The following is an 11,944-nucleotide window of genomic DNA, read 5'->3' as shown; positions in this document are numbered from 1 at the left end:
TAAATAAATAAATAAATAAATAAATAAATAAATAAATAAATAAATAAATAAATAAATAAATAAATAAATAAATAAATAAATAAATAAATAAATAAATAAATAAATAAATAAATAAATAAATAAATAAATAAATAAATAAATAAATAAATAAATAAATAAATAAATGCTACAAAGCGAGCTATAATACATGAAAGGGTTTCATAGGAATTCCTTCTGCTACCAAGACATACATTGGAGATACCTCATCTGAATTAATTATTGTGTTAAAACAGATTGCGAAGTTACTTGTAAGGCAATACGTATTACCGTAAGTCGATTTTCAACATTTTACATGTGAGAGACGAATTATACTGCTTTTCTTTGTTCCACTCACTACAAGGTTCGTGTCTGGTTCACACTATCGTACACTTCCGTTTGTTTGTTTACTATATTTGCACGAGAAGCTTTAATAAAATTATGGAAAATAAGTTAATTGGGGTCAAATCTTTGAATAAGAAATTACATCGTTGAATCATTATATCACAGTAAGATCGAACATCAATTATTAGTCTAAAACTATTTCGACTTAAGGAAGTCCTTCCTCTGCTGCTGTAGCTTCTGTTCCAGCAGAGTTATCTTCTCCTGGTACTTGGCCGTCTCCCTGGTTAGCGCCTGTATGGCCGAATCTTTTCTCGCCACTGCTACCTTTACTCTGTGAAATAAAAAATATTTATCCTAATTGTTGATTTTATTAAAAAAGCTTTTAAGGACATATAATAAATATAATTAATAAATATTATATTATATTTTAACGGTAAATTATCAATTTTGGAAGAAGGCAATATTTTGTTAATATTTTTGCAAATATACAATACAATGTAATGTACATTTTATATTCATTTTTTTTATATCGGTAGGCAGACGAGCAAATGGGCCACCTGATGGTAAGTGGTCACCACCGCCCATAGAAAATTCATTCCTTACATCACCAATGAACCACCAAACTTGGGAACTAAGATGTTACGTCACTTGTGCCTGTAGTTACACTGGCTCACTCACCCTTCAAACCGGAACACAACAATACTGAGTACTGCTGTTTGGCGGTAGAATATCTGATGAGTGGGTGGTACCTTTTCAGACGGGCTTGTTAATCCATTGATTTGTTAGTATGAATATTGTACTTCATATGCTGAAAGCTTTGTTATACCAAAAGTGGGTAAATTAATCATAATTGTCATTGCTAGGTATAGTGCCGATGTCAACAGAAAAAGCTCATTAGATATTAAAATAAAAGCTAAGTGCTTTGAACTAGTCATTAGATATTTTGAAGATTGTGATCGTTGATTTATGCTACATCAAACGCCGAAAAAAGTGAATCGTTGTCCTTGACAATTGCAATTGTTTAAGCAAAGACAAAACAGACTTCACTTCCGTTTCAGGAGATCGTCAGGTATTCGGAATAAAAAGTAACAAATTTCATTAAATTATTTTTAGTGGTTTGGCCGTAACAAACAACAGACAGACAGTCAGAGTTACTTTCGCATTTATAATATTCACATGGATATGGAATGATAATGGTCTTTCAATCACTGAACTAACAATCGTGTATCTCAATAGAGTAGCAGTACGAGCTGCCAGTTAGGAAGCCGTCACAGTCGTCAGACCCACCCGTCCGGGATACTCACTTGGCATACAGCTGGTGCATCTGTTCCTCATGAGTCTTCTTCATATCTTCTATTACCTTCTCCAAATTTTCTACTTTACTCCTCCAAGACGATTCGCAACTAGCTCTTATTTCCTCTGCTCTCGCTTCTAATTGTGAATTTTTCTATTGAGGAATTAAATAAAATTAAAAACTTGCAATACTAAATTTATAAATATTTACTATGATATCCGGCTCTGTATATCAGACGGTAGAACATAGTAGAATTTATTACAAATAACAATATTACATTACATACATTAGCAGCCTGTAAATTTCCCACTGCTGGGCTCTTGGCCCAGCAGTAGGAAGCCTTAGCTTCCTCTCCCTTTGAGGAGAAGGTTCGGAGCATATTCCATCACGCTGCTCCAATGCAGGTTAGTGGAATACACATGTGGCAGAATTTCGATGAAATTTGAGACATGCAGGTTTCCTCACAATGTTTTCCTTCACCGCCGAGCACGAGATTAATTATAAACACAAATTAAGCACATGAAATTTAGTGGGGCTTGCCTGGGTTCAAACTCGAAATCATCGGTTATGATGCACGTGTTCTAACCATTGGGCCATCTCGGCGGCAACAATAATATAATTTTGTATTTTTACATTACATTTTTTAGTGTCGTATCATAGTAAAAATTGGTCCTTCGAGCCGGATTTACCTCAGTCAGAACTCTGTTTCTCGTCTCGAGTTGACTGATTGTAACATCGAGTTCTGCGCCTGAAAATTAGTATTAATTCAGAAACAAGCAATATTTTACTTTTATCAAACTGGTTTAAAATATTTACATCACAAATATGTATAATTAAATATACTAATTTATTTATTTTATATTTATATTTAAAATTATATGATATACTTTTAAGTGAGATACATACAACGGTTTTCCGTCTCTCTCACTCTCGCCTGCGTCTGTTGGTATCGCTTGAGGGTGGCTCGCTCCGTCTCCGCCAGCTCCTGCAGTTCTGCTTCATACTGCTCTTTATTGCGTCTGAAAGTACACACAGATTTTAATCCTTTCATACTTGCTTACTTATAAATGTTTATAATGCTTTACCGAAGAAACCATTATTATATATGTATATTGGAAGGTTTAATTGTATAATATTTATTTTATTCAATAAGAAGTAGTTTCATCCGCTTTAAATTAATACTAATAACATTGAAAAGCGTAAATTTAGAGTCCTTTAACTTATATGTATTAGTATAAAAATTAATAACCGTCATCATCCTATTATTATCTTCACGACACCTTAAATAGTATCAATTATTTAAATACAAATATACGAAAAATGTTTAATTTCGTATATTTTCGTTTTTGTGTTTTCAGTCGAATATAGCATTCATTATTAATTATTAAGTAATAAAACTTTGTAGTACAATGTTAGTAGAAATGATTCTTAGTTGATCGAACATTATTAAATTCAATATAATTTATTTCGTGATATCGAAGAAATGGGACACCCGGTGGTCAATGATTCACCGAAAAACCCAACAGTTTCAAGTCAAGACAGCCCAACGCGAGAATAAACCCCGTCATCTTATAATGTCCAATCCTAAAATCTAGTGACCTAATTATATATTGATAATCCTAAAATATATTGATATTTAAAATCGTACCTCAATGCATCTTGTAGTTCCCTCCTCCCGACTTGGGCCTCGGCCTCCATGCTCTCTATCGCTTTCTCTATCTCCCTGTCCCGCTCCAACCTGTGCTGTGTCGCTATGTCCGTCTCTCTCTTCTTCAACAACACCTGCTGGTTCGCTTCGTACTCCTTCTTGTAACGCTCGAACTCCTCTTGAAGCTCATCACGTTTTTGCTTCAAGCGTTCCTGTTATTAGAGAAATTCGATAAAATTTTAAAGTTATTACAGATAAAAAATATATTTATATATTTATTTATATTTCGTAATTGCTTTGAAATTTTAATTGAATAATAAATAACACTGAAATTCTTTCTCATATGTAATTTTAAATATATATTCGTAATATAAATTTTGTTATTAATGCAAAACGTAATAATCAGCTCAAAGCGAATAATCAATACGTACCTCGATTTTGTTTCTCTCATCGTTTAAATCCTGTTCCAATTTCGTTTTCATTTCTTCCAGTAACTTCTCCTGAGCCTCCTTCCATTTTTCTTAAAAATATTAATAATATTAAATGGGCTACAAAATACAGGACTTTGCGCAAGACACCGACCCACTCATCACATGGGTCCCTTGTGACGACTCCAAATATTTTATTTCGACTAAATTTAAATGAGGAAAAACCCTCCCAAACAAATATAATCCAAATCGGTTAATAAATGACAGAACTCTGAGGTATCAAACATAAAAAATACAACAGAATTGATAACGAATACAAGTAGAGAAGTCCTTCTTTACTCGAAGTCGATTAAAAGCGTACCGAATTGTATTTTCTGGTGTTTTTCCTTGTCGACGAGTTCCGCCGCGATCCGCTCGTTCTCGGCGCGCATTTCCGCGATGAGGCGAGTCCTCTGCTCCTGGTAGCTCACTTCCAATTCCAGGATTTGTTTCTCCATTCTGAAATAAATACGTCGCATTATATTATCTTGTGCTGCTCCGTCTAACCAGTGTCAGCTTACAGACAGTGTTGACCCTCTCGCAAAGCACCAACTGGAGAGAGTTCAGGACCAACATGCGCCTGAACCTCCATTCCTATCTCATCAGGTGTGGAAATATATATAAATATACTCGTATATGCACAATAACCCCTACCCAGCTACAATGACCTATAATGACTAACGCTGAGGACAGCATCATAATAATTACTTATCTATGCATCTCGCTTCCTCACCTAGAACTTGCTAATTGCCTCTCCTTCACTAGAGCTACTTCCTTCTCCTCTTCCAGAGTTCTCCTCAACTCCTCCAGCTCCGCTGCATGCTTGGCTGTAAGTCGTCCATTTTGTTCTGCATGATGCATTTTTATATCTGATATCTCTTTCTGTTGCCGTTCTGCCATCTCCCTTAGTTCTCCTTCTAGACCTTTCACTGTTAATTCCTGAAAATTGATATTATTTAGTGTACTAATGTTGAAGCGCCTACAAATTCTTGCATCGATTACATACAACGTCACCTTAACTAATTTCACTTGCCAGGCGTACGCTTTTGTATGAACATTATTTATTATATGACTATACACCCTAAATCAAGTATATATTTTATATTCTCATTGCACCACTTCAATATGCATCTACAGGTAAACAAAGGCATTGTTACATAGATTTTGTAATAAATCAAAAATGACTGAATATTATTTATTTGTATAATTCCAAATTCAAGCAAAACCACTAAACTAATCCCATCCATACGGATAATTTCATCGATATCTACTAATACAATTAATCATTTATGAGATATGGATTTTATTAAATCTAAATATTTTAGAGCACTGAGTCAGTTCCAAAGCCAAGTACAACACACACGAAACTAACAGAAACACGATAACTTTGTATGACAGAAAACCCAAATTTTATATCTTTACAGTTAATATTGAGAGTAAGTCGTGTAGTTAAAGTAACCAGTGGTTATAAAATCGACATGACGGAGTAGTTTGTCCAGAGTTATTTTTAAAAAGCGTGACGTCAGCATTGCTGACGTCACTTTCACCAACATGATCTTGATGGCTCATTTTGCAATGAAATAATAAAACTATTTCAGCAAAATAATAGGTTTATTCAACAATCGATCAGGACACAACGTTCGTCTGAACAGTCCGACGGCTCGAATGAGAATGAACCCCGAGCAACCGTCGCACTGCTTTTTATAGCAAACATCATAATAACAACACAAATTAATTAGAAATAACTTGATTAAATAATCAATTTAAAGCGTTTGCGCCGACAGACATTTTTATTTAAAATATATCATGAACTTAAATTGTGTACCTAGCAAACAATACTTATTTTATAAATAAAAGAAGAACTATCAAAACATTTAAAAAATATATCTCAAGCACTTCTCAGTTACCTCCCGCGGACTAACCACAAGGCAGTTAGTCATATGTATAGGAATAATACCTTAATTTTCTCAGCTTTCTGACGGACCCAGCGCTGTCTTGCTACCTATAAAAGAAAAAAAGTTATAAACACGTCATATAACATTATTTATAAAAAAATATAGTATAAAATACTATATTTTTATACTATATTTTTATACATTTTTACACAGATTTACTTTATTTTTATACAAACAATAACTATATAAATATTTTATTAAGTAGTTAAATTTTTGTATTCATGATTAATTCCAGCTAAATTACTCTGTATATCAACAATTTATGACATTATATTAATAAAGAAAATAGTATAAATAGATATATAAATAGTATAGAAAAGCCGATAATTTCAAATTTAATGGCCGGAAAAACAAAAGATTTTTTCTTTTTGTATTCTTAAATCTAAAATTTGTATATATAGACCCGTATTGTTATGAAGCCGGGGCAAGTAGCTAGTACATAGTATAACAATAATGTATAATGAATCGTTTTTTTAAATGATAAATCTATTCGAGGAAAAATATATTGTAAATTAGTTTATATAAAATAAAAAATAAAAAAATATATTATATTACATGCTAAATGCAATACTAATTTTAAGTTTTGAAGAGTGAAAAGTTAGTAATAAACAGCATTTTTAATTTATTTTATATGTTTCTTATGAATTCCTCGTTAAGACTATAATAAAGAAAAATAAAAAAAGTTTTCCCGTACCGGGAATCGAACCCGAGCCTCCTGGGTGAAAGCCAGGTATCCTAGCCACTAGACCATACGGGATTGTGTTAGAGTTGTTGAATTACATGACAACATGATTGTCAAAACTTAACTATATCTGTAAATAATATATCCTGTATAAAAAAAATATATATTTATAATATTTAGCATATAAGTTTTTAAAATGTATTTTTTGCGATATAGTATATGGCGGTATTGCTTACAAGAAAGAATTATATCAATTAATAAAATTAGCTAATTACAAAAGAAATTGTTATTACTATTAAATAATAAAAAATGTTTTATATTAAACTATAATAATTTATTTAAAAAATAACATTATTGTTAAGAGTCCAAAATGGAAATGTACCTAAACATGTTACATAAAATTATACTTTCATGGGTATTTGCTATTTATTTGTAAAAGTAATATATTTTAAAGGGTTTATTTTTCTTAAAAAAAATTATACCATCTGGATTTCGATGAATTTAAGATTATTATTTATATGAAGACTATGTTACGGTACACTATATGTCCATTTGGACCTAGTGGTCCAAACACAACGTCACGGTCACACAAACACAACGGACAAAAAAAATAACCTATTACTCGATATGGAGAAGTAAAATTGACAATCAATACGAAAGTAAGATGAATAAATATTTTTGGAATTTCGAATTTGAAGTAGAATAATATATATATAACACTAACACCTGTCAATCTTTTAAAGGTTGGTAGGTGTTAGTATTATACCGGAACACCCACATACAAAGTATTGATCCTTGACGGTTATTGATGAGTAGCGCTACCAGTCAATTTCTAGTAACATAGAGTTTTAGTATACCTGCTGAGCGGCGGCCATCTTGTCATGTTGGTTACGAAGCTCCAGCTTGTATCGCTCCTCCAGCGCCTGAGCTGATCGCTTCCACCTCTCCTCGAGGGAACGGCGCTCATCCACTAACTGCTCTATGCGATGATTTAAAGTCTTCTTATCATTTATAAGCTGAAATAATAACACGAAGTATTTACGTAACTAGAAGGTAGCCCACGATTATAACCTAATTTTTTTTCATATCTTATTTTTTATTTTACCGTAGATCCATTTAGTTTTATACCTACCTGACAGCCTAATTTATCTCCCTTTCCAGGACTCAAATTTAATGTCATGTTTCATAACCATTCATTGATATTGTCGTTACGAATCAAAACAAGCGATAGTAGTTTATTATTGCGACTAATTCAAAGTTGAGACATTATTATTTGTATTGACCATTGACCACTTGCAAAATTATACCAAATTCCGTTTATTTAACTTAGAAGAGGAGAAGAATAACCTGATCAATAAAGTTTTGGTGCCTCTTGATAGTTTCCTCGCACTCCTGCTTTACTTTGGCGATGTTACGGTGAGACTGCTTCTCCAAGTTGTTCACTTTAGATATCATCTAAAATGGAAAAAAGTATTAATATTTATTAATTGAGTCAAGCCGTGAAAATAAAGTGGTTAGACCACATTAATCTTAATTGAAAATTGCCGATCCAAGCCTGTTTGAATTTTCTAAAAATATTATTTAAAGCCAGCCTCGTCTTAAGCACAACAAGCATCCGAGAGCAAGCTGAATTTGGGTGATCTCCAACAAAAAAAATTAAGAGACCTTCTGGCACTGCACTGACTTTCTCAGACTTTATTATCCGCGAAACGCCCCCAAGGCGTGATACTCGAGTTCCTTGCACCTTGGGTTAAGACGAGTCTGTCCAAAGTGAATCTAGTACGCACCTGTTCTTTGTGATTAGCAAGACTCTCTTGTAATAACGCGATGCAGCAAGACCTTTCTTCCAGTTGCAAAGATGCAGTTACGAGTCTTTGAGCTAATTCCGTTTGAGGTAGTTTTAGGAGAACTTCTAGTCTGTTATAGAAAGTAAGAAGAAAAATTTGATTAAAATTATATTTCGCTGTGTTTTTGAATTGATATCTTGTAGTACTTACTTCGGAATTGTTTGCGGTGTGGTATTTGTCACGACTGATAATGCGTCGTTGGCACTTTGCTCTACCTTTTCCAAAAATTCGAAAATTTCCCTGTGAAACATAAGCTGCTAGGTTACAAGGTGAAATATAAGCTTCACTAAGTGATTGTTTCTATTCTACTTACATAAAATTGTCTTTAGGTGTGTTACACCTTTCTTCTTCCTTCTTCTCGGGTTCAGGTATGATATTTGTATTCGTCACTGAAGTTACGGGTTTATCACCGTAGCTTTCAATTTCTTTCAACATAGAGTAAATGTCTAGAACCGTTGACTTTGCATTTAATTCTTTTGGTGTTTCAGTTTCTGACACAACTCCAACGTAACTTGTATTTTCTACCACATTTTCTATCTTCTTTTCAGAAGATTTTGATTCAACTGATTTTTCATCTTGTTCTTCTTTAACACTATTGATTTCAAGTAATCGCGGTGACGGAGCAGAAAGAGACATCCAAGATTCTATATCTTTGTCGTTTTGAACACTATCTATTCTAGCGCTTAAAGGAGCGCGCGCTGTAAACACATTTTTTTGATGTCTCATATTGACGGGTAAATTACTTTTATCGTTAATTTTCGAATTTCTATTATTCCAAAACTGTTTGTAACTTGAATTTTCCTCAGATTTAGAATTAATATTGTTTAATTTCTTGTCAAACTTTTTAAAGTTTTTTGAGAAACCGTCTTTAGTATAATCATTCTTTACTTTTAAATAATTTTGTATTAATTCTTTTGTTGTGACTTTGGTTATATCTTTTTTATTAGTTTCTGAAGAATTCTTATCACTTAAAGTGGGAATGTCGCTTATATTAGAACTTTCTTGTGAATTTTCACTCGAATCCTTTTTGTCATCAGAAAAGTTATTGGAATTTTGTTCAAACAATTCATCAATGTTCAGTGGAGTTGGAGAAATTGCATCTGTTTTGATATCTTTCAAAGTTAGTTCATGTAAATTGTTTATAGCTTCTAATTCTTTTTTATAATCTTCAATAACCTTTGAAGTATACGCTTTAGTTGTGCTATTTAGAAGATATGTAGGATATACTAAATTAGTATTTTCTTTGTCCGTTTTTTCAATATCAAACTCGCTAGTACCAGGAATGGGAACATCACATTTAGTAGGCGTATTTTGCGGTGGCAAAGCGACGTGACCTTCTTTTTTCAAGAAGAAATCTTTATAAAGTAAGCGGCTATGATTTAAAGGCTCTACACATTTGCTTTCTGATTCGTAACGACTATAATCTTCTTTGGTTATTGGGTATTCTAAGCTCTTTGTGCGCACTTGATTTTCTAATGTAAAATCAGGTCGTTTCGTGAAGGATGTTGATGGCAAAGAGTATTTCGGAGATAGCACTTTTTCCTCTCTCAAACCACTATCAGGATAGCCTGAATCTTTTGAACTTGTATCTGTGTGGATGGCGGTACTTGAAAATTTACTTTTATGAAAATCGTCGTAAAAATTGCTATAATTTTGACTATCAACCATTAATGTGTCAGGAGGTTTTGAGTAGTTAAAAAAGTTCCCTTTAACACGTGAAACATTTAAAATTTCATCTTCAGCTTTTTCGTTATTATCAGGAGTGGATTTCGGTGAAAAGTTAGTCATATTCTGAGAAGGAATACTATCAAGATCTTGAGTCGATTCCTCTTCAACTAAGGACAACTGTTGTTTGGTTACTCCGAGGCGATGTGTGTAGGTGTCAATAGATTTGTCTGTTTCAGAATTAACAGGCGCAAATGATACTCGACCCGATAATCCATCTCCACTCTTGATATCACCATCAATAGAAAGAAAATATGACTCGAACGTTTTATTTTTAAATTGAGGCGAAGCACTTCTAACTTGAGACAAATCTCTGTATCTAGTTGGCGACGGTGATCGTGATTTTTCTGTTATTGTAACTTCTAGACCGTAATTGTGTCCATTATTAATCCTTTCATCATTAGAAGCGCAATCTATTTGCTTGCGTCCTTTTTTGGCAATGTTTCTGTATTTAATGAAATTCTTTGTATTGTTGTTTTTATTTTTAAAACACGATTGTGCCTTGGCTTTGATCTTAGTACCTAAACTCATAAAAGTATCTTCTGAACCGAAGTCTGAGGCGTTGCTGCTTATATCTCTATTTGTTTTAATATTTGGATTTAATCTACTCTTTGAGTGTGCCAATAGTTCTTCAGTTGGCGGTAACACTTTCACACTTAGCGGAGAATCTGCAAACAATTAAGTTTAATCAATTCAAGAAGAAATGAATCAGATTTAGATTTAATGTATTTTTTAAGTTTATAACATATACATTCAAAGACTTTACTATCCTTGATTTGACCTGTGCTATTACTAATCAGAAAAATATATATCAGATATAATTAATAACAAATTATAAGTACATACTATCATATGACTGAAGTAACTCAGCGCTGAATGTTTTTAAGAAAGATCTCGTAGATGGTATATGGTCTTTGGTGTCTGCAGAGAAGGGCCGCTTATATCTTTCCTGTATATCCTACAAAAGAAAATATATATTTTAATAATTTTCTCATTCAAATCATAAATATTTTTTCATTCAAATCATAACAATTATTATAAAAATTAAAAAAAAGTAATTATTAGACAATTAAAGTTGATTACCGATTAGACTGTTATTATAAATAATACATATTTTTCTAAATCAACAACCTATAATGATAGTATATTTTGTAAAAAGTAACTTTTGTATGATGTAGGTGATGTGATTGCTTGCCTCTTGATCTTATTAATACTTATTCTTTACTTTCCTTAACTTATCTTATTCCCTGAAGCAAAACGACAACTAGTAGGATGTAATTATTCCCAATACAATATTTTAAAATATAAGCTGGTGTTATACTTGGGTACTTGGGCCGAACTTTAAATAATCGATTTGTTACTCATACTTTTACAATGGCACAAGACTTAAATCATGCTTAAATCAGAGGCTCACATGGCCATAGCAACGATGGTGGTGAGAGCAATAGCTTCTTAGAAAAATGAGACCATTTTTCATGTCATGTTTGTAATATTAAAAATCGCTTCTTCTATGTTATTTGGTTAATAAACAGACTAAAGTTTTATTTTTTTAGCAATAACACTTATAATAATTATACAGTTGTTTTAACAAAATTAATAGGTGTTTTCTTTATATCTGTTTTAAAGTGATAGCTGTGACGCCACGAATATTTGTCAAAAAACGCGGATGAAAATAATTGATTAATAAAAGTATTCTTTTATTTACCGTGGAACAGGAATTTTGGAGAGCAGATCGCGGTCGATTTCTTGAATTTTTTCTCTCTTCTTTCTTTTTACTCCTGTATGTTAAATTTACTGGCGAACCAAGGAGCCGCAGATTATTATTTTCTTTTGACATTATATATAGTTTTTTTTAAATATACTACTTTATTGAGAAAAGCCGATAAGTGAAAATAACGGTAATGACATTTTAGAATGTTTGTTGATAAGCTTTCGTTGCTTAGCAACAAAACTATTCTTGACGTTA

General features: G+C 32.4%; 1 protein-coding gene and 1 non-coding gene across 2 annotated transcripts; both read right to left on the bottom strand.

Moving 5' to 3' along the window:
- Positions 1–398: 398 nt before the first annotated feature.
- Positions 399–11,815, bottom strand: LOC125068242 (centrosomal protein of 131 kDa-like). The gene is made up of 16 exons (XM_047677326.1): positions 11,684–11,815; positions 10,825–10,936; positions 8,567–10,646; positions 8,404–8,493; positions 8,194–8,323; positions 7,754–7,861; positions 7,264–7,422; positions 5,727–5,771; positions 4,503–4,708; positions 4,092–4,228; positions 3,734–3,822; positions 3,303–3,514; positions 2,561–2,673; positions 2,344–2,402; positions 1,665–1,807; positions 399–691 (listed from the first exon to the last, which is right to left on the bottom strand). Exons 1-16 carry the CDS (start codon positions 11,813–11,815, stop codon positions 556–558), a joined length of 3,951 nt encoding a protein of 1,316 aa, XP_047533282.1. The 3' UTR covers positions 399–555.
- On the bottom strand, positions 6,410–6,481 carry Trnae-uuc. Its single transcript has one exon. It is a non-coding gene; the product is annotated as a tRNA-Glu (tRNA).
- Positions 11,816–11,944: the final 129 nt, after the last annotated feature.

This window comes from Vanessa atalanta, chromosome 13 (genome assembly GCF_905147765.1).
Source record: "Vanessa atalanta chromosome 13, ilVanAtal1.2, whole genome shotgun sequence".
NCBI classification, from domain to species: domain Eukaryota; kingdom Metazoa; phylum Arthropoda; class Insecta; order Lepidoptera; family Nymphalidae; genus Vanessa; species Vanessa atalanta.
Note: the sequence above shows the minus strand (reverse complement) of the source record. Positions and strands in the feature narration are given on the sequence as shown.

Excerpts from the sequence above, each read along its gene's own strand:
- LOC125068242 (XM_047677326.1), bottom strand. The coding sequence starts at position 11,815 with ATGTCAAAAGAAAATAATAATCTGCGGCTCCTTGGTTCGCCAGTAAAT. Across the intron at positions 5,772-7,263 it reads AGATGGCCGCCGCTCAGCAG|GTAGCAAGACAGCGCTGGGT; the intron begins GTATACTAAAAC and ends TTTCTTTTATAG. Across the intron at positions 1,808-2,343 it reads GAAACAGAGTTCTGACTGAG|AAAAATTCACAATTAGAAGC; the intron begins GTAAATCCGGCT and ends ATTCCTCAATAG.